Here is a 19,700-nt window from a genome sequence, read left to right as displayed (position 1 = left end):
CGCATTTCTTCTTCCACCATCTTTAGCCGTCTTTCTCGGTCTTCCCCGTCTTCTACTTCCTTCTACATTCATTTCCATCACTCTTCTCAACCAGTCACTTTCATCCTTCCTCAACACATGACCAAACCATCTCAACCTGTTCCTCTTCACAGCATCAATCACAGGCTCTATTCCCATCATCTTTCGCAATTCATCATTTGTCTTCCTCTCTCTCAACGATACTCCGCACATCCGTCGAACCATTCGCATTTCCACCCTTCGTTGCTGCTCTACGTTCATTACCCATGTCTCGCTCCCATAAATCGTAACACTTCTCACACATGCAGCATACACCTTTCCCTTCAGCTTCAACGACACTCCCCTCATCATCAGCACGCCACTCAATTCCCGAAACTTCTTCCATGCACATCTCACTCGAGCAACCGTTGCCGAGTCTGATCCACCTTCTCCATTCAGCATGTCTCCGAGGTAGCAAAATGTTTTCACACCTTCCAGCTTCACGCCGTCTCCTAGATCCAACTCAACATTTCCTCCATCTGCAGCTCCCTCTGTGCACACCTTACATTTGAATGTAGCTGCCACACTGGTTAATGACCCTCTCAGACCACGACATTTTTGATGAACCCACTCAGCGCACATTGTACATTGAATGGAGTTCACTCCGACACCCTTCCTGCACACAGCACAGGGCCACTTCCCAGTTCTTTCCACCTCACCACATGCTTTACCACTTGCCATCACCTTCGTCTTTCTGATATTCACCTTCAGACCTTTTGTCTCCATACATTCCTTCCACATGTTCATCTTTTCCTTCAGTCCATCCATACTTTCCGCAATCAACACCAGATCATCTGCATACAACAACTCCCACGGTAAACCCTCCTTTACGTTCTGAGCCAGCACCTCCATCACAGCTACAAATAGTAGTGGACTTAGTACCAACCCCTGATGCACTCCCATCTTCACCTCAAACTCACCACTGTTCCCGTCCTTCGTCCTTACAGCTGTGCGCGCTCTTTTGTACATTGCCATCACTACTCTGATCAACCATTCCTCCACTCCTAACTTCCTTAATGCCCATGTCAATACTTTGCGTGGAACCCGATCGAATGCTTTCTCCAGATCAACAAACCCAAGAAACAACTTCTTCCTCTTCTCCATGTACTTCTCCTGCAACTGCCTCACAATGAAAAGCGCGTCTGTCGTTCCTCTTCCTGGCATAAATCCAAACTGCATTTCGTCGATCTTCACTTTCTTCCTTATCCTCCTCTCCAACACCCTTTCCAATACCTTCATTCCATGCTCCAATAACTTTATCGCTCGGTACGAGCCACACTCCAGAGGGTCACCTTTCCCCTTGTATAGAGGGACGAGGGTACTCAGTTCCCAATCCACTGGAATGCGGCCTTCTTTCACCACCAGATTACAGATCTCTGTCATTCTCTTCACACCCCAACTTCCTGCTGCCTTCAACATATCTCCCACAACTCCCGTCGGCCCTCCCGCTTTTCTACCCTTCATTGCTTTTATCGCTTCCTCAACTTGCTTCTCAGTTATCTTCTCTGCCGGTCCTAAAACTGGGTTACTCTCTATGTTGCCATCCCATTCATTCTCTGTATTCAACAGCATTTCCATACATCTTTTCCATCTTCCTTTAATTTCATCTGGGTCGACAACGATTTGTCCCACTTCATCCTTCAAGCAGCTCACCCCCATCACATCACACCTCTCTTTCGCTATCTGCTTTGCAATCCTGAATACTGCTTTCTGACCCTCTTCCGAATCCAAGCGTTCTCCGAACATTTTCCTACATGCCTCCTGCGCCTTTGCTACCTCTTTCTTTGCAGCCTTCCTGGCTGCCTTATAACTTTCATGCTCTGCTGTTTCTGCTCCCGTACCCTTCGCCTTCTGCCACTCCTTGAACTTCTTCCTCTTCTCGTCAATCCTCTTTCCAACTTCATCATCCCACCACCATGTTTCCGAGTGCCTCGGTGGTCCTTTTGTCCATCCACATACCTCACCAACGGCTCCCAACAGACTAGCTTTCATTGACATCCAACCACTTTCAAGCTCAACCACATCATCCTCGACCCTACTCAGCCTCTCTTTTAATGCCTCCCTTACTGTCACCTCTTTCAACCTCCACACCTTCATTCTCGGTTGGTACTTCACCCGCCGAGCTCTCCTCGCACCTTTCACCCTTACGTCGCAGACAACCAAGTGGTGCTGTGAAACAGCCTCCTCCCCCGGGATCACCCTTGTGTCTCGGAGGTGCCCCCTATCTCGCCTACGCACCATCAGGGAGTCAACGGTTGTCGTCAACCCACCTGACGTATATGTAACAAGCTTATTATCCTCTTTCTGGAACTGAGTATTACAAATCAACAAATCAGCTCCATCAGCAAACTCCAAAATCCTTTCACCTTCTCCATTTCTCACACCATATCCGTAACCCCCATGAACTCCGTCAAAACCATCCATACTCCTTCCCACATGTCCATTTAGGTCTCCTCCTACCACAACAACTTCATCTTTCACGTTTTCCATCAGCTTCTCTATCGCACACCAGAACTTGTCCTTCTCTTCATCGCTTTGACCAACCTGCGGAGCATATCCCGAGATGACGTTCACCAAGAGCTTTCAAATCATCATTTTCACCATCATCAATCTTTCACTCACTCTAGTCACACTCACCACACTGTCTACAAACCCCTCAGAAAACAGGACACCAACACCATTCACGCCCTCCGGGCACCCTTGCCACACAAACTTGTATTTCTGTCCCTGCCTACCCTTCACCATTCTCACACCACTTCCCTTCCATCTCGTCTCTTGCACACAACATATGTCCACTCTTCTTCTGACCAATACTTCCACCACTTCTCCTGATCTCCCTGTCATTGTCCCTACATTCCATGTCCCAAACCTCAGAAACCGATCTCCACTTCGGGCTGTACCCTGCCCATATGTAGTTGTAATTGTCATGGTTCTCTTTTTGAGGCAATGTTTTTTTTTTTTTTAATGGCCGGATGCCCTTCCTGACGCCAACCCTCTTAGTCGCCTCTTACGACACGCTGGGATACGGCGTACCTATTCTTATCCAGGGTACACACTGGGAAACGTTTAAAACATGGAAATCCTGGGGGGTGGGGGGGTGGGGGGCTAACATTTATCAAACAAACAAATCAAACAAACAAGCAAACAAAGTATATAAAAAAGGGGAGCGGTCGACAAGATGGGGAGAGAAGGGGAGGAAGCACACAAACACAACATTTGAGAGCAGGGACATCGGGAGATGTTTTTGGAGGGAGAGGGCCTGGGGGGAGGCAGGATAGGTATAAAACGCAAGGACACCAAGGACTTCCAGGAAAGAGGTCAAAAGTCATCTCAAAAAAGTGGATTTGGGGTGAAATTAGCGGGGGTAGAAAAGATCAAGGTTTTGGATTGGGGAAGATAAGAGATGGTGGTGAACAGCCGTTTTAAAGACCTGGAGGGAGGAGTGGGATTGAAGAGAGTGAGGGAGTTTGTTCCAGAGGCGGGAGAAAAGAGGAATGAAGGAGTGAAGGTGAGCAGAGAGTCTTGATTTTGGCAGTTTAACCATAAGAGGGTTGCAGGCAGATCTTGTGCGACCTGCAGGAATATTTGGGGGACAGAGCCCAGAGAGAGCTGGGGGAGCAAGGCCGGAGAGGAGTCGGTAGAAGACGGAAAGACCACCAACCTGCCTGCGGTGATTAAGTGAAAGGCCCTCGGAGATAGCGTCATCGCGGGAGATTCCAATGATTCTGAACGCTTTCCACATTCAACCACATTCTGAATGAAAGACCCCAACCTTAAAACTGTCCTGTAGTGTAAGTAACAAGTCGAAAGGGTGGAAAACACTCCTCACCTTTAATTCACAATGAAAGGAATCGCAAGGAGCTAGAACAGGTTTGGTAAAACATACTGCATCATCAAAAATGTCTACAATGCACTCTGACACTCAACATTTGGATATAAAAGCACATCTTGGATCGCTTTGAACCAATCATGTGATGTGAAGAACTCTTCCGGGATTACGGCATCGCTCGAGTTCAAGGTTTTGTTTTTCATTCCTTTAAGGCTTATGGAAGAGATTGTAGAGTTGGCGTGTAAGTGTGAGCCGAGCCTGACCAGTTGGGGATCAGGGCCTGCCTTCGAACCCAGAAAGCCAAAAGGTTTTAGGTGCTCTCTGGAATAAATATTGACATGGCAAAAGCTAGCATCTCTTTTAGATATTCTAGCATATCTTTGATGATATCCAGGTGGGTATGGATTTCTCACCCTTGGAGAAAATGAGAATAGTCAGAAAATCCAAGATGACTACCATAGAAGCAAGAAAATCAACTTTCATATCTTCGCAACTAGAAGAGGTATAAACACGATTAAAATGTCCTTTTATATGTTTTCTGACATGAGGAATCTGATGCCACCATTATTTATTTGATAACAATGTAAAACGGCATCCATATATGTACAACGTATATTACCACCAATTTAGCAGGAAATGATCATCTCAATGTCATTAACCACCGAACATATGATAATGACTCAATTAATTATATGTTTCAGATTTAGAGAAAAAGTAAGATCATGGTTCATCTCGGAAATGCTTTCATAACATAAAAAGCTGCATCTTTCATCATATATGAAATGACTACTGTTATAGAGACACTGGAATTGTTTAACTCATTGTTTAATCCTCATATTTGCATCTTTATGAAAATGTTTAGTTATCAAACTTTCCTCCATATCTTCATCAAACAGATGCCAAACTTCTCTGCTCCTCATTGTCGAAGACATGTCCACCCTGACAGGAGCAAAACATAGTACATGCCATTGTTGGACCTGTTGCAGATGCATCTTTGCATGGCATCTGGTTTTGGCATGAACACCTTATCAGGTTCAGCAACTCTGTTGTGCTAGTAAGACATTGTCTGGGACAGCAATTAGACCCCTCTTTCATTCAAACACCCATAGGCCGTTAGTTCTCGTGCTGGTGGGTTTTGCGCCACGGCTGGACACCTCTTTCCTTCGACCACCCATAGGCCTCAGACTTTTCTCATTTGCCCCAAAGGTGAGAAGTCCACATCCACCTGGATATCATCAAACTTATACTGGAGATGAATAATATAATCAATAATAAAATAAAATAAAAACCTTTCTCCTACAAAAAGGGGTTAGGTGAAAAATTGCCCATTGGAATTCAGACTATTCCGTTAACATTGAAAATCTTCACTGTCAACGGATTTAGCTTTTTCAGGTCAGTGTCCTTAGATCCAATAGCTGCACGACTGAAAGGACTGGTTTTCATCACTTCAACCAAGGCAGTTAGAAAAAAAAGAAAAAAAATCACACAGCTACATGTAAAAAAATTTAATACCAATGTATTCACACAACTCTGCTTCTTACATAAATAGTGGATATCCACTGGTGCACTGTTTGAAAACTCAGTCCTTACACTGAAAATGGGGAGCAATAGCTAAATGCAACATGCTTGTCGTCCTCATCCTACAAATAGAGTCTGCTTTGCAATCTGGCTATCAGTAAGAGGCGATTTTCAACACCCGATCACAAAAAGCTTTCCATTTTCTTCTGGAAGGCCGGAAACCCTGAGATTAGCTTGTGTGGCTGTGAACCTGGGGCTAAAATCATGAGAGTTGGCTTATATACACAAACGTGGAGCAAGGATGTTGGGACATATCAAGGTGCTTTACATGAATCATAAGGACATTACAGACAAAGGACATACTCCAAGAGCATGTGGGATTTACACCACAATGGAACTACTTGGTTAACCCATATGTATAAATATAAATATGTAATGAAGCTGTTGCATTATGAAGACTGTAAGGGCACTCGGTAAAGCATACCTCCACCAGGCTGAACAGTTTACGCTTTGTATCCCATGGATCTGGACCTGAACCAAAATCAAATTGGTGAACCTGTCGCTGAACAAACTCATCCATCTAGTTTTGGCATAAGCAGTCCATAACTGTTTGAAATATCATGCTATATATCGTTTTTGACCCTATCACTCAATAGTGAAGAATCACGAGAATTTCAAAAATTCTCGTATCCAGATCCAAATTTGGATCTTCACCAAAATCGAATCCATCTGTCCTTGTCACACACCCAACCTGTCCACCAAGTTTGTAACGAATCCGTCCACAACTTTTTGAAATATCATCTACTATATAAGAGAGATGTCTGTCTGTGTCACCATTTTTCTCAGAGATGGCTGAATGGATATTCGTCAAACTTTCAGAGGTTCATCAGTGAGTGCCTGGGAGTGTTTTAGACAAAAAAAAAAAAAAAGAGCGTGTTTTTGGAGTTTATTTATTAAAAAAAAAAAAAAAAAAAAAAATATATATATATATATATATATATATCGCTCGATAGTGCCTAAGCCTTTTTAAATTAATGACAGTTATAAACAAGTACACATTCGCATAAGTAAATACAAAACAATCACCAGACATTTGAATACAAATAAATCAAACAATTCCGGAAGTGTACGAAGTTGGTTGTACGGCTTCTTCTTCTTCCTGATCAGCATCACAGTTAACTCAAACGTGATGAACGTTTCTGCCGTGAAACCCCCCTCCCCTCACATTCCCCCCTCCCTCCTCTCCCCCCCCCCCACCAATCCTCCCCCTTCCCTCCCCCCCCCTTCCCCTCTCCCCCACCTGGCAATTCCGGGTACTTCTGCTGGTGTTATATATAGTTTTTCCCTCTCTCTCAATTGTGACGAATCAATTAAATAATTCTCGGATCCAGTTCCGGATCTTCTCCAAAATAGACTTATTTCGTCCTCATCACAAACCCAACCTCTCCAACAAATTTTGTCCAAAACTTTTTGAAACTGTCCGAAACGTTTTGAGATATCCTGTTCACAAACAAACAGATAGTGGTGAAAACATAACCTCCATCAACCTTCGGTGGTGGAGGAAATAAAACATCTCCTCCAATGGCCCCACGTGTTTCCACCTAATCTTGGGGATTGGCCGGGTCACATTTTTGGCCTAACTTTCATGAGCCTGGTGTTGGGCTACCGGCGAGGGTGCCCGCTTAGGATCCAAGGATCCTGGGTTCGAATCCCGGTCGATCGCTGAATTAACGCCAGGGGGGTTGACTCAGCCTGTCATCCTTCCGAGGTCGGCTAATTGAGTACCAGTTCACTGGTAATTCCCTCCTTGTCGTAAAAAGGCGACAAAAAGGGTTGGCGGCAGGAAGGGCATCCGACCGTAAAACATTGCTTCAAAAAGGGGACCAAAAAACAACAACCACGGTCCCCGAAAAAGGCCAACCCCTGCTTGCGGGGAAAAATGGCCTCTAAAGGTGTTTTTTTTTTTCATGAACTGGCCCAGTAATTTGTAATTTGGTGAAGGTGCTAGAGGTAATTGTTCGTGAAGGATATTGTGTAATATTTAAAGGCCACAAACTAATGCTAGCAAATGGGACACCCGGTTTAACGTCCACGTGATGCAACACATGTGATGTTTTTTGAAAACAACAACATGTGATGCAACACGACAGTATATAGTGGGGGTAGTGAATTTAACTCAAACAAGACAAGTACAGATACATTCAAAGTACACCGCCCCCATGCCAAATAAATAAAAATCCTCCAGTGCGGCATTGCCGGGGCACCTTCAGCGCCCGGCAATCCCACCGTGCAGCACATAGAGACTGTATTGGGAGGGAGAGGTGTATAAGAATTGATTAATTGCAAAATTAAAATCAACAAATAATGATCATACAATATTTTCTTAATCAATTGGCTAATAGCATACCTAAACCACCAGTGCTTCATCCGAAGCTGTAACTTTTTGAAAATTAAATAAGTCATTAATCGAAAAAATTAAATAACTAATTGATTAATCAATAAATAATTAATCGCTTAATTGATCAATCAATAAATCAAAAATATCCTTTATAGCCACATCACTTGGTTACTGCAGTGTCCAAATATCAGCTTCCTAGCTCGAAAGGTGCCTCTAAATGAAAAATGGCCTCTAAAGGTGGTTTGTTTGTTTTTTAGCTCGAAAGGTGCCCGAGATATTGCCCAGATGAGAAAGAAAATAAATAAATGATTAATAACGAAAAGAAAAAAATAATAATCATAAAATATAAAAAAAACTAGAGGTTCCAGGGAACCTGAACTCAGCTGGTCTATATAAATATGGTTAGAATATGCATAATAGAACCACAAACTATATAGTTTATATGTGCTAAAGAGGTACAGTAACGTTGAAGGTATCTCATGTTTAAACAGGAAACTAGAAAAAAATGAGTTTTAAGTGAGGCATGAAAAGTAAAACTACAATTACTTTTCTCAGATTTCAGACTTGAAGTTATTTAGAAAGACTTGGTCAAACAATATACATGTATGGTATTGAATCAAGATATGTTGAATATTTCAATAGATGTGTTCAACAGGGTTTAAGTATTCATTCATCAAATACACACACACACACCGTCATTATTCATTGAATTGGACTCAAGTGACATTACAACGTCGTCATTTTCTCTTGAATTATCCATACATTCTCACACTGTCAATAGTTTGAAAGACTAGTACATAGAAAGGAAAAACAGTTGCTTAGTTGTGGAGTGGACAAATGCTCGATGCTCTTTTACTCTGTTCCTAGCTGATTGTTCTAGTAAACAGTTTTCCAACATTTCCATATTGAACTGTACGACTGTTCTTCAGGAATCTGTTGTTGCCAGTTTATTTTCGATGAACATATATAGTCGGTGTGGAAAGTGGTAATGCGTTGAACTCTGTGTACAACAACATTTAGAGCAAAACCATTACAATATTAAAGTACGCAATTTGCATGCTGTGATGATGAAAAACATGCCACGAGTCTTTTCGGAGAATGTCCACATATAACTTGGGTGACAGATTGATTGCACACAGAAGTGATAGTCTATTAGTCACACACATGGGTCCATTTGTTGCATACTTTCAGGAGTTCAGTATAGAGATTTGTGCTGAAAAGGAAGAATGTTTTTGAAAATAACGATGCAAATAGATGCATACCTACAGACATTATATATATCTGCTTATTGTCGAACCTGCCATGACCTGGAATAGAACTCTACCCAGAAAATGCATTAAGTCCAACTTGTTCCATAGAGAAAAAAAAAAAAAAATTAAAATGCCATATATAGCAAAAGGTACCAATTTATCTTCATGTTAGTGCACATGCAATGATTTGTTACAAAATGTGCAATAACTGTCCTAGAATAGAGCCCCACCTAATAAAATGCACTTAGTCCAACTTGTCGCCATGGAAAGCAGAAAAATAAATTTTCTTTAAAATCTCTAAGTGGCAAAAGGCACCAGGTCAGCACCTAACTAATATGTGTACAAAGTTAGGTTAAGATATATTGAACGGTTTTTGAGTTCTGCTCCGGAAAACGAAATGTATAACAAAATGCACTATGTCCAACTTGTTTCCATGGAAACCAGAAAAAGGAAAATTTTCAAATATCTTTAAGTGGCAAAAGGCACAGGTTTCATCAAATTTCATCAGTATTTGTGACTTTTCGAGCTTGGACGTCATCCAAACTGATGTTTATGGGTAAAGTCATGTCATAGGTCACGACGAGGTCATTTTTCGGACATCGTCAAAACCCGTAATACATGTGTTGGGGTTTGTTACATACTGTCTACAAACCAAGTTTCAGCCTTCTAGCTACATCAGGAAGTACCAGATTGACAAAAATTGATTTTTCAATATGGCCGCCATGCCACACCCATTTTTAGGCGTGCAACGCCCAAATGCAATCCCAAACTAGTTTATGTCTTAAAGATGCTGCATAACAAGTTTCATCAAATTTAATCAATATTTGTGACTTGGCGCGTAGACGTCGAATTGTTTACAGACGACAGACAAAAGGACACTGGGTGTCGACAAAAACACAGCTGGACATAGTCCAGTTGAGTTAAAAAATCAAAAATAGCCTTAACAACCAAATCACTTGGTCATTGTTGTGGTATTGTCCAAATACCAGCTTTCTAGCTCAAAAGGTGCCTGAGATATTGCCCAGGAGAGAAAGGAAATGTATAAGTACTTAAACCACCTTTAGAGGCCATTTTTCCCCACAAAGCGGGGGTTGGCCTTTTTCGGGGACCGTGGTTGTTGTTGTTTTTTGGTCCCCTTTTTTGAAGCAATGTTTTACGGCCGGATGCCCTTCCTGCCGCCAACCCTTTTTGTCACCTTTTACGACAAGCAGGGAATTACCAGTGAACTGGTACTCAATTTGCCGACCTCGGAAGGATGACAGGCTGAGTCAACCCCCCTGGCGTTAATTCAGCAATCGACCGGGATTCGAACCCAGGATCCTAGGATCCTAAGCTGGCACCCTAGCTGCTAGCCCAACACCAGGGATTACCAGGGTATAAGTACTTAATTAATAGATAATAATTAAGTAACCAATCAATTAATTGATTAATCAAAAAACAAAAAATACCTTTTTTGCCAAAGTACTTGCTCACTATTGTGCCAAATTTTCAGCTTCCGAGCTCAAAGGATGGCTGAGATATCGCCCGGACAAACAAACGAGAAAACAAGAAAGAAACCAGAGTGAAAACCGAGTACGTGCGTGCGTCATTGAGGGGCCCTCTTCGGTGCCTGGCAATGACGTCATGCAGCGCCTGTAGATGGCATAGGAAAGGAGTGGTGTACGATAGTTCAAAGGTTACCATACTTCCTGTGTGCCATTCTGTCAGACACTGAAGATAAAATACCAACATGGCTAACAGCTCAGAAAGCACAATTCTAATTATGTGCACTTGGAAATCTGCTGGGAAAGCAATGGAAAAAAACTACGGAATGCTCACCGGTGCAGTGCTTTGGCTGTGCTCTCCTATCGGGAAACAAGATTTTGGATCGGGCATGGAAAGCTTCGCAATACGAGGAAATGTAAGAATGATGCACCAGCACAAATCGCATCACGTGGCCATTTGGTGTCCGACCACTGGCATCGAGAACAATGAATGTTTGAATCAAATGGTTAATGTAGTGTTGTTTATAAAAATCCGTAACGGTTCCTAATGTGGTCAGGGAGAAGGTGGTCGGGAGTGTGAAGGGAGTCGGTAATTTCCCACCATTGCACTACAATCCTTTTAAAAGTCCCATAACTACCCTGCTCCCACTACTTACCATAAGCGCATGGTAATTCAGTGGCATGTGCATTATTTACTCGAGGGTAGTGAAAGATGACACAATGGGCTTTGTTGAAATATATTTTATTGTGGAATTAGTTACGACATGGGCCAAAGTCAGACCTTCACGGCAAACTTGCGCAATGGGTATCGACGCATCTTCTGCAGCTGTTTGTGCGTACGGAGCCCGCGTTCATGTTTAGTCAGTTGTCGGCGAATGGCGCGCGTCTTTTTTGGTCGCAGGTCCAGAGGCTTGAACTTCTTTCCCTGCAAGGATTTGCACAGAATGGACACTGGGTAAGACCAGGGTGTAAGCATGCAGCTGGGAAATTGAATACCTTTACCATAACATCACATTGGATAACCCTCAGTGAGTCAATAAAGAAAAATAAAAACCACGTGGACCAATGACACTCCGCAGGCAGAAAAACACCATGTATAATGTTAAGTTGAGGAAATGTCGCCACCTGGTGGGCAGAAAAAGAGGTACAGAGCTCCCATGCAGGAGAATCCCTATACTGCATGGTACTTAGCAATGGTGCAGACTGTGGGGTACTGGCATTCCTCGCTATACAAACTAGATGCGTTCCATGAAAGGCTGATGTTCTTATGCAACCAAACCAAACCGAACTAAATACAAAAGACATGTCAGTAAATCAATACAGAACATCAGTAAATGAATATCCAACACTGAAAGGGCACTCGGTAGAGCACATGCCTCCGCCAGACTGAACAGTTTATGGTTTCTATCCCACTGATAGGCCGAATCTTGATTCGGACCTGAATCGAAATCGAATCGGCTTGTTCTCATCACCTAACCAACTCTTCTACCAAGTTTATTCATAATTCGTCCACAACCTTTTAAAATATGTTATATAATCGCTTTTCGCCCAATCTCTCAATACTGAAGAATCACTTCAAAAAATTAAATAATTCTCGTATCCGAATCCATATTCAGATCTTCACCAAAATCGAATCAATTAGGTCTTGTCAGACACCCAACCGGCCCACCAAGTTTCGTCCAAATCCGTCCACAACTTTTTGAGATATCCTGCTATGTATCGTTTTTGGCCTTATCTCACAAGGGTGAAGAATCACTTTTAAAAAATTCTCCAAGCCGGATCCGAATCCGGATCTTCACCAAAATCTAATCATTTCATCCTTGTCACACACCCAAACTCTCCACCAAATCCATCCACAACCTTTTGAGATATCTTGTTCACATGGAAACAGACAGACAGGGGTGAAAACATAACCTCCATCCACCTTCGGTGGCGAAGGTAATAAACACATAAACCTAACAATCCCTCTGACCTTTAACCCCAAAATCTAATCAGTTAACCTTTACCTCATTATGCATACCCGGACCAAGCTTTACTTGGATCCCTTCAGCCTTTCTCAAGTTATCTTGGTAAGTTATCTTGCCTCCAAAGCCAGTCGTCGACTGGGCATCCTCCGTCGTGCGAAGTCCTTCCTTGGCACACCTGAGCTCCTCACCACATACAAGGCTTTCATCCGCAGCTCAATGGAATACTGCTCTCCCCTCTGGGTTGGTGCTCCTGCCTCACACCTAGCTCGTCTTCACGCTGTTGAAACCAAAGCGTTCAGAATCATTGGAATCTCCCACGATGAAGCTACCTCCGAGGGCCTTTCACTTACTCACCGCAGGCAGGTTGGTGGTCTTTCCGTCTTCTACCGACTCCTCTCCGGCCTTGCTCCTCCAGCTCTCTCTGGGCTCTGTCCCCCAAATATTCCTACAGGTCGCACAAGATCTGCCTGCGACCCTCTTTTGGTTAAACTGCCAAAATCAAGACTCTCTGCTTACCTTCACTCCTTCATTCCTCTTTTCTCCCGCCTCTGGAACAAACTCTCACACTCTCTTCAATCCCACTCCTCCCTCTAGGTCTTTAAAACAGCTGTTCACCACCATCTCTTATCTTCCCCCATCCAAAACCTTGATCTTTTCTGCTAATTTCACCCCTGCTAATTTCACCCCTCTGGCAAAATCGCTGGGGGCGGTGCTTTGCAAATGTAGTGAGGCAAATTATATTTTTTCAGGTGTTCAACCTTGTCTGAGATTGGATCAGGTCTGGAGTGGGTGCAGTGTGTCGTGGTGGGGGCACGTAGCCTTTTGCAGCCAGGCCACTACAACAAGGCTGCCAGTGGCTCAGTGACGGTTTCACACCCACGATACATGATTGGTGGTTGCAAACACACTAGTACGCTGAGCCTCCATTGACGCTGCCTGGTGGTCACACCGATGGCGAGTGTGTTTGGCTGTCGCTGTTGGCATATAGCGGTGTGGTTCGGCACACTGGAGTGGACCTGCACAGCCCCGGGTAGGGATGTGGCAATGAGCTTTTCAAAAGCAGGGACAGATTTTTAAAATAATCTCTTATCTGGAACATGCCGTGTTGCTTGGACACTCGCTGGGTGCACCGTTCCCGCTTGCCCTTGCCTCTCTGCTCGTCCAATTAGGAGCCACGGAGTAGACCACAGCTGACACGCGAGTGGCTCCCTATGTCACTGCCATGTGGGCCTGTGCCCATAAAACCCGGTGTCGATTTGTGTGGATGGAAGTTCACTGGATCTGGTGCCAAGTGTTGTAGTTATTTACTCTGCATTTTATCGTGTTTACATATTCAGTCCGTAAATGTTTTGTCTGGTCTGGCATGCACGAGTCCTCGGCTTGCATGTTAACCCTCATCGGAGACAGGTGGGTGTGAGGGGGAGGGGATAATGGTAAACGTCATGCAGTGACAATATCATCATTCCAGAGCCATTGTACAGCACGGATGAAACCGCTCTGGGCCACAATGCAGCAATTTTATATTAAAAAGGTAGTCCTGTTGTTATCACTACCTGAACTCACCTTATAGAACTTCCGCAGGTTTTCCTTCTGTGTCTGGTTGATGACTGTCAGAACACGGGCAATCGACTTGCGCACCACGCGGCTGCACACCATACACGGAAGGTGAGGGTGGGGGCAGGGTGGGGGGGGGGGGGGTTACAAACCCAAAACGACCATTCAGTAATGAAATTTGCTCAAACAATGTGCCATGAACACAGCATTTAACATGGAGGAATTAATGATACACGAGCTATGAACTGGTAAGGCCGCACATACATCTTGGAAAGCTTGTTCGCAGCACCACCAGTGACTTTAGCCACACGAAGCTGTGACAGTTCTTCTTTCAGCTCATCCAGCTGTTTCAGCAGTTCCTCCTTCTTCTTCCCACGAAGCTCATGAGTCTTAATCTTGCCCTGGAAATAGTGATATGGAACATGCCCGACTGTTAAAACACAGGGTTCAGAGGCCTTTAAAATCCAAGCATTCAACGCGCTTTGTTTGTAACTACATTTCTGGTAAGATAACTGACCGAATGCGAGATTGCATTGGGGTGACAAGTTGGATTATGTCAGAGTCGGCTACGGATGAATATGGCCACAATGCCAAGACGTGGATACGAGTCAGGCCACAATGCCAAGAAGAGTCGAGCCGTGATCCCAAGACAAGTCGGCCTCAATGCCAGGCACGCGGACAAGTCGGGCCACAACGCCAGGCATGCATGAGTCGGGCCGCAACGTCAGGTGCGCGGATGAGTTACGTCGCGACACCAGGAGTGCAGACGAGTCAGGCCAAGACGCCAGGCGCACAGACTGGTCGGGCAGCCACTCCAGGTGCAGAGACGATCCCGGGCCGTGGCTATGAGTTGCAACAAAATGAAAAAATAGCCCTGAGTGATATGACGGTTGGTCATCTCTTGAGGTTGTAGTTAAGAACTCTGCTGATTTGGAGCCCCTGATCCGAAATCGAAGCCCGAACCATTGTGCGTGCTATTAAGTAGAAGGGCTGTATCGGGTTTCAGAGCAATCGGTTGGTAAATAGGAGACAAGTATGGATACAAAGTTTGGGGAGATAACCCCTCGCACCCCCTAATAAGGGTCAAGTAGCAAAAATAGCAAAAGTTAATGGACGACCAGACAGACAAACACCTGGACATCACGACCCATTTTATAAGTTAATCTCTTCGGGAATTGAGATGACCTAAGGTACCATCCAATTAAACAGCCAATGGAACAGCTTGAACAACTTATTCTTCTTCAGTGTGTGATGGGTTTTCAGAAGGAAATGCTCCTTGGGTTCGACTCTCACTGGCAATGGCTGCACCAACACATCATGCATCGCTATGTGCTACACCACCAGGAGTTAGCATTATCCGTTACCGACGGAAGGAGAGCGGCTAATCCGTCTGTGTCAGTGAGTGTGCGAGTCCGAACGCAAACCTCCTTTAACATAGATCGTTCATTCTCAAATCCACCGTGATCCACAGAGAGACTGCAATGTTGAATGCTCTGTCTTTTTCGTCCCCTACCGGTTTCACCGGAGGAGACTATAGTTCTCCTCTCCCTTCTGTCCATTCCACCTGTGGTTTTTCAGACTTTTTCCCCCATACCCTTCAACATACTCGACTGAAACTTGGAAAGGTAATCCCCCGCGTTATGGAAATTTGCTTTAAAGTAGGAATGTTACAAAATTTTGAGATGTTAAAGATCAAGCCTGTAATTTATAGCATCAGATAAAGCATGGAAAGACCTTTAATTTGATACCTAATTCGCTTTCATATCTTCAGTATTAAAGAAGTTATGGTCATTTTTATACTCGGAAATTAGCATCTTCTTTCCTATTGTTTTTCCATTAACTTCAAACAAAAGCTGTGATCGAGGACAGTCAATTTAATGACATAAAAGCCCATAACTTCCTTAAAAATGAAGAGAACTGAATGAAACTTTCAGTTATTATAGATTGAAGCATTCTACAACAGATATGATACATCATACTTTGGATGACCTGAAATTGATTTACATAATTAATTAATTACCTAATTAACAGTCGTGGCGGAAATTGTAATAAACACCCAGACTGCCTTGAAAATTCAAAATTGTTTTATTCTCAAGATCAGAACTTTAACACTGTTGTATTAGATGCTGTTACAGACGGGTAAAGAAATGAAATGTCCACTCTCAAGATGATTAAAATCATCATTTTTTGCAAAATTATGTCAGGAAATCCCGATATCGGGGCCAAAATATCTTACTTCGCATCATCAGATTGCAATGAAATTCCACCACAAACTAGATAACACGTTGAAAAAACGTCCAACGTACCTTTTATTTTGTCCGGAACATTCGATCGTCGATTTGAAAAGCGCTGAACACAAGCCAAACTTTCGAGTCGATCGTATGACAGAAATTGAGGTCTCGTGAAAATTCGAAAACGAGGTTAGAGGCGCGAGCATTCCACTACGTCATCGGCTATGACGTACGCGGAAATACCCTCCGACAGCCAATGAAAAACCTGTATTTCTGGGAGATCCCCACAGCCTCTCGTAGACATGCGCGCAGGTACAGAGGCAGATGTACACCACCGCTGACCTTGCGGGATTGTAACATCGTTATTTAAATTAAAGGAAACGGAGTAGTGACGAAATTTCATATAACGGTAAGCAAAATTCACGATAACGGAAATTTGAGTCTAAAAACAGGGGGGGTTTTGTTCACTCTATTCATAAGTTTTACATACACCACACAACCTGAAAGCAAAGGTATATATGCACTTCAAGTAGACTTGCTTATTATAGGTGCCCTCAGGTCATATTTTATAAGTTAGTACTGTATGTTAACCTTTGGAGGCAAGATGTACGTACTGTATTCGTATTACCGCATGGATTTTAGACATTTGATATAGTATTCGACAATCGGAACTCACGCTTAAACAAATTATGTCACCATCTGAGTTTAAATTGGAGAATTTCTGAAATATTAATGATTTCCCCCACCCCCCACAAACCTACTAACCGTCCGCCACCTTCCACCCCCCCCCCCCCCCCCCCCCCACCGCACGCACCCATTTAAACTCGTTTCCGGAGAGAACTTCCGCGTTTGGGATTTCACTGTGCTTTTCACTACATCTCGTGGTTGGCTCTGCTCACTCCTTCAGTTGCCCAAGATGTCTGGAAAGCGACGTTCAAGTGAGGAAGTGGTGGTTGTGTGTAACAAGTGGAGGGAGTGGTGGATGTGTGTAAGGAGTAGAGAATGTGATGGGTGCATCAAGAGTGGAGGAAGTGCTACTGCTGGGTGTGTAACGAGTGGAGGAAGTGCGTAGTGGATGTGTGTAATGAGTGGTGGTTGTGTGTAGTGAGTCGAGGCAGCGGTGGATGTGTGTAACAAGTGGAGGATGTGTTGGGTGTGTGAAGTGGTGGTTGTGTGTAGTGAGTGGAGGAAGTGAATGGTGGATGTGTGTAATGAATGGTGGTTGTGTGGAACAAGTTGAGGCAGTGGTGGTTGTGTGTAACGAGTGGAGGATGTGCTGGGTGTGTGAAGAGTGGGGGAAGTGCTGGGTGTGTGAAGAGTGGAGGAAGTGCTGGGTGTGTGAAGAGTGGAGGAAGTGCTGGGTGTGTGAAGAGTGGAGGAAGCGAGTGGTGAATGTGTGTAATGAGTGGAGGCAGTGGTGGTTGTGTGCAACAAGTGGAGAAAGTGGTGCTTGTGTGTAACAAGTGGAGGCAGTGGTGGTTGTGTAACAAGTGGAGGCAGTGGTGGATGTGTGTAACGAGTGGAGGATGTGCTGGGGGTGTGAATAGTGAGGAAGTGAGTCGTGAATGTGTGTAATGAGTGGAGACAGTGGTTGTTGTGTGTAACAAGTGGAGGAAGTGGTGGTTGTGTGTAACGAGTTGAGTAAGTGGTGGTTGTGTGTAGCGAGTGGAATAAGTTGTGGTTGTGTGCGTAACGAGTGGAGGACGTGGTGAGTGTGTGTAACGAGTGGAGGACGTGGTGGGTGTGTGTAATGAGTGGAGGACGTGGTGGGTGTGTGTAACGACTGGAGGCCGTGGTAGATTTGGGTAACGAGTGGAGGACGTGGTAGATTTGGGTAACGGGTGGAGGACGTGGTAGATTTGTGTAACGAGTGGAGGACGTGGTAGATTTGTGTAACGAGTGGAGGACGTGGTCTGTAGGGATTGCTTTGCAATAAATGTCCCCTACTGGTGTGATATTTTCGAAGTCCAATAAGGGCATCACTCATTGAAAAAACTGACGAAATGCCCTGAAAGTAAAGCTTATTCTGTAGCTCATCACAATAAATCCATGTACCAAATTTTAGTTGAATATGTTGAAGGGTCAGGGCGGAAAATCTGGAAAACCACAGGTGGGACAGATAGATGGACGGGACAGACAGACGGAGAGGAAGCCTATAGTCCCTTCCGGTTTCACCTGTGGGGGACAAATAAAAATGGTCCCGTTGGAAAGCCAACTATCCATTTACTTGGGAAGAAAATTTTGTGTCTCTAATAACAATGATGTACGTTTTAAAAGTCCTCTTTCTGCGATGAAGAAGAAGCAGGACTTAGAGCTTAATGTCGGGGTTCCCATGGTAACATTTATTATTCTATGACAGCAGGAACCCTTTAGGACATGGAAGGAGCACACAAAATTATATGTAGGAATACTTATTGACGCAATAGAAAAATATATAAAAGTACATACACGGAAGCAAACAACATGCACAACCATAACAACGAAGTACGTATTATGTAAAAATAAAAATAAAAATTCTTGTTTAACTTAGTCATAATAGTGATGTGAAAATGAAATGGTTGTGGTTTTATATAAAATTACTTCTTGGGAAGGCAAATAGCTTCGCGAAACGTTTCAAAGCAAAGATCGAGACACGTGACATTCACGCAACAACCAAATGCGAAGGCCGCGTCGTTCGGTAGTCGGGGAGCACTCGAAGGCCTAGGCTTTCTCTCCATACATCTGAGTATGAGCGTTGAGGTTTTTCAGGATCAAAGATAAAAGCGTCAAGTCCCCTTACATGTTCGAGGTTCAACACGTTCACGTCAATGTTCGGTTTAACAATGGAGTCACCCAGTTATGTGTTAGCCGTGTTGGTTTATGTGCACACACTGCGGAAAACCAACAAACCAGCACCATTCTCCTTCAATCAAACTACAAGGGTAGCAAGGCAACGAAAGCCTGTCACTTTCACAAGAAAAGGAACCGGGAACCGGACCGATGGAACCGATTTGAAAAGCACAACTCAAACCAACCCACCATTGCTCCTGAGGACCGTGATCAGAGGAAGTGCAAACCGGAAACCGGCGGAGTCTTTCCGGGTCAGGGGACGATTCCACTTTGACCTCTCACTCGGGGTGTGAATTTCTTACTTTGTAGTATCACATATCAGGTAAATAACATCGCTATTTCTCTCAGTAAGAATAACTATTTATTAATTTGGCAATAATTGTGCACATAAAGGTATAACGGGTAATAAAAATAATAATTATTATTATTAAAAATAGTGTAAATAACTTGAGTCGTAAATAGTAATTTTAATACATCAGCGTTGGTCAATCCTAACTGAAAAGAAAATGCTATTACTATTACTGTTAGTTGCGCTTGCTGAGAGAGGTAGAAAAAATGGTTCGTTCCTTGTTGGTTGGAAACG

The 19,700-nt window shown here is 43.7% G+C and overlaps 1 protein-coding gene across 2 annotated transcripts; it reads right to left on the bottom strand.

Annotated features, from left to right (window-relative positions):
• Window positions 1-11,262: 11,262 nt before the first annotated feature.
• Window positions 11,263-19,386, bottom strand: RPL35 (ribosomal protein L35). 2 transcript variants are annotated; one of them, XR_010985567.2, is made up of 5 exons: window positions 19,307-19,386; window positions 14,322-14,458; window positions 14,067-14,148; window positions 13,262-13,519; window positions 11,263-11,461 (listed from the first exon to the last, which is right to left on the bottom strand). XR_010985567.2 is itself a non-coding variant. In XM_068124985.2 (4 exons), the coding sequence occupies exons 1-4, from the start codon at window positions 19,307-19,309 to the stop codon at window positions 11,312-11,314; spliced, it is 372 nt and encodes a 123-aa protein (XP_067981086.1). In that variant the 5' UTR covers window positions 19,310-19,386; the 3' UTR covers window positions 11,263-11,311. The 2 variants fall into 2 exon arrangements, 1 of the variants encoding a protein (XP_067981086.1); XM_068124985.2 differs by lacking the exon at window positions 13,262-13,519.
• Between the last annotated feature and the right edge of the window lie 314 nt (window positions 19,387-19,700).

Source organism: Myxine glutinosa, chromosome 8 (genome assembly GCF_964187855.1).
Source record: "Myxine glutinosa chromosome 8, kmMyxGlut1.1, whole genome shotgun sequence".
In the NCBI taxonomy this organism is placed as follows: Eukaryota; Metazoa; Chordata; class Myxini; order Myxiniformes; family Myxinidae; genus Myxine; species Myxine glutinosa.
The sequence above is the reverse complement of the archived record's forward strand: the minus strand, read 5'-3'. Positions and strand labels throughout refer to the sequence as shown.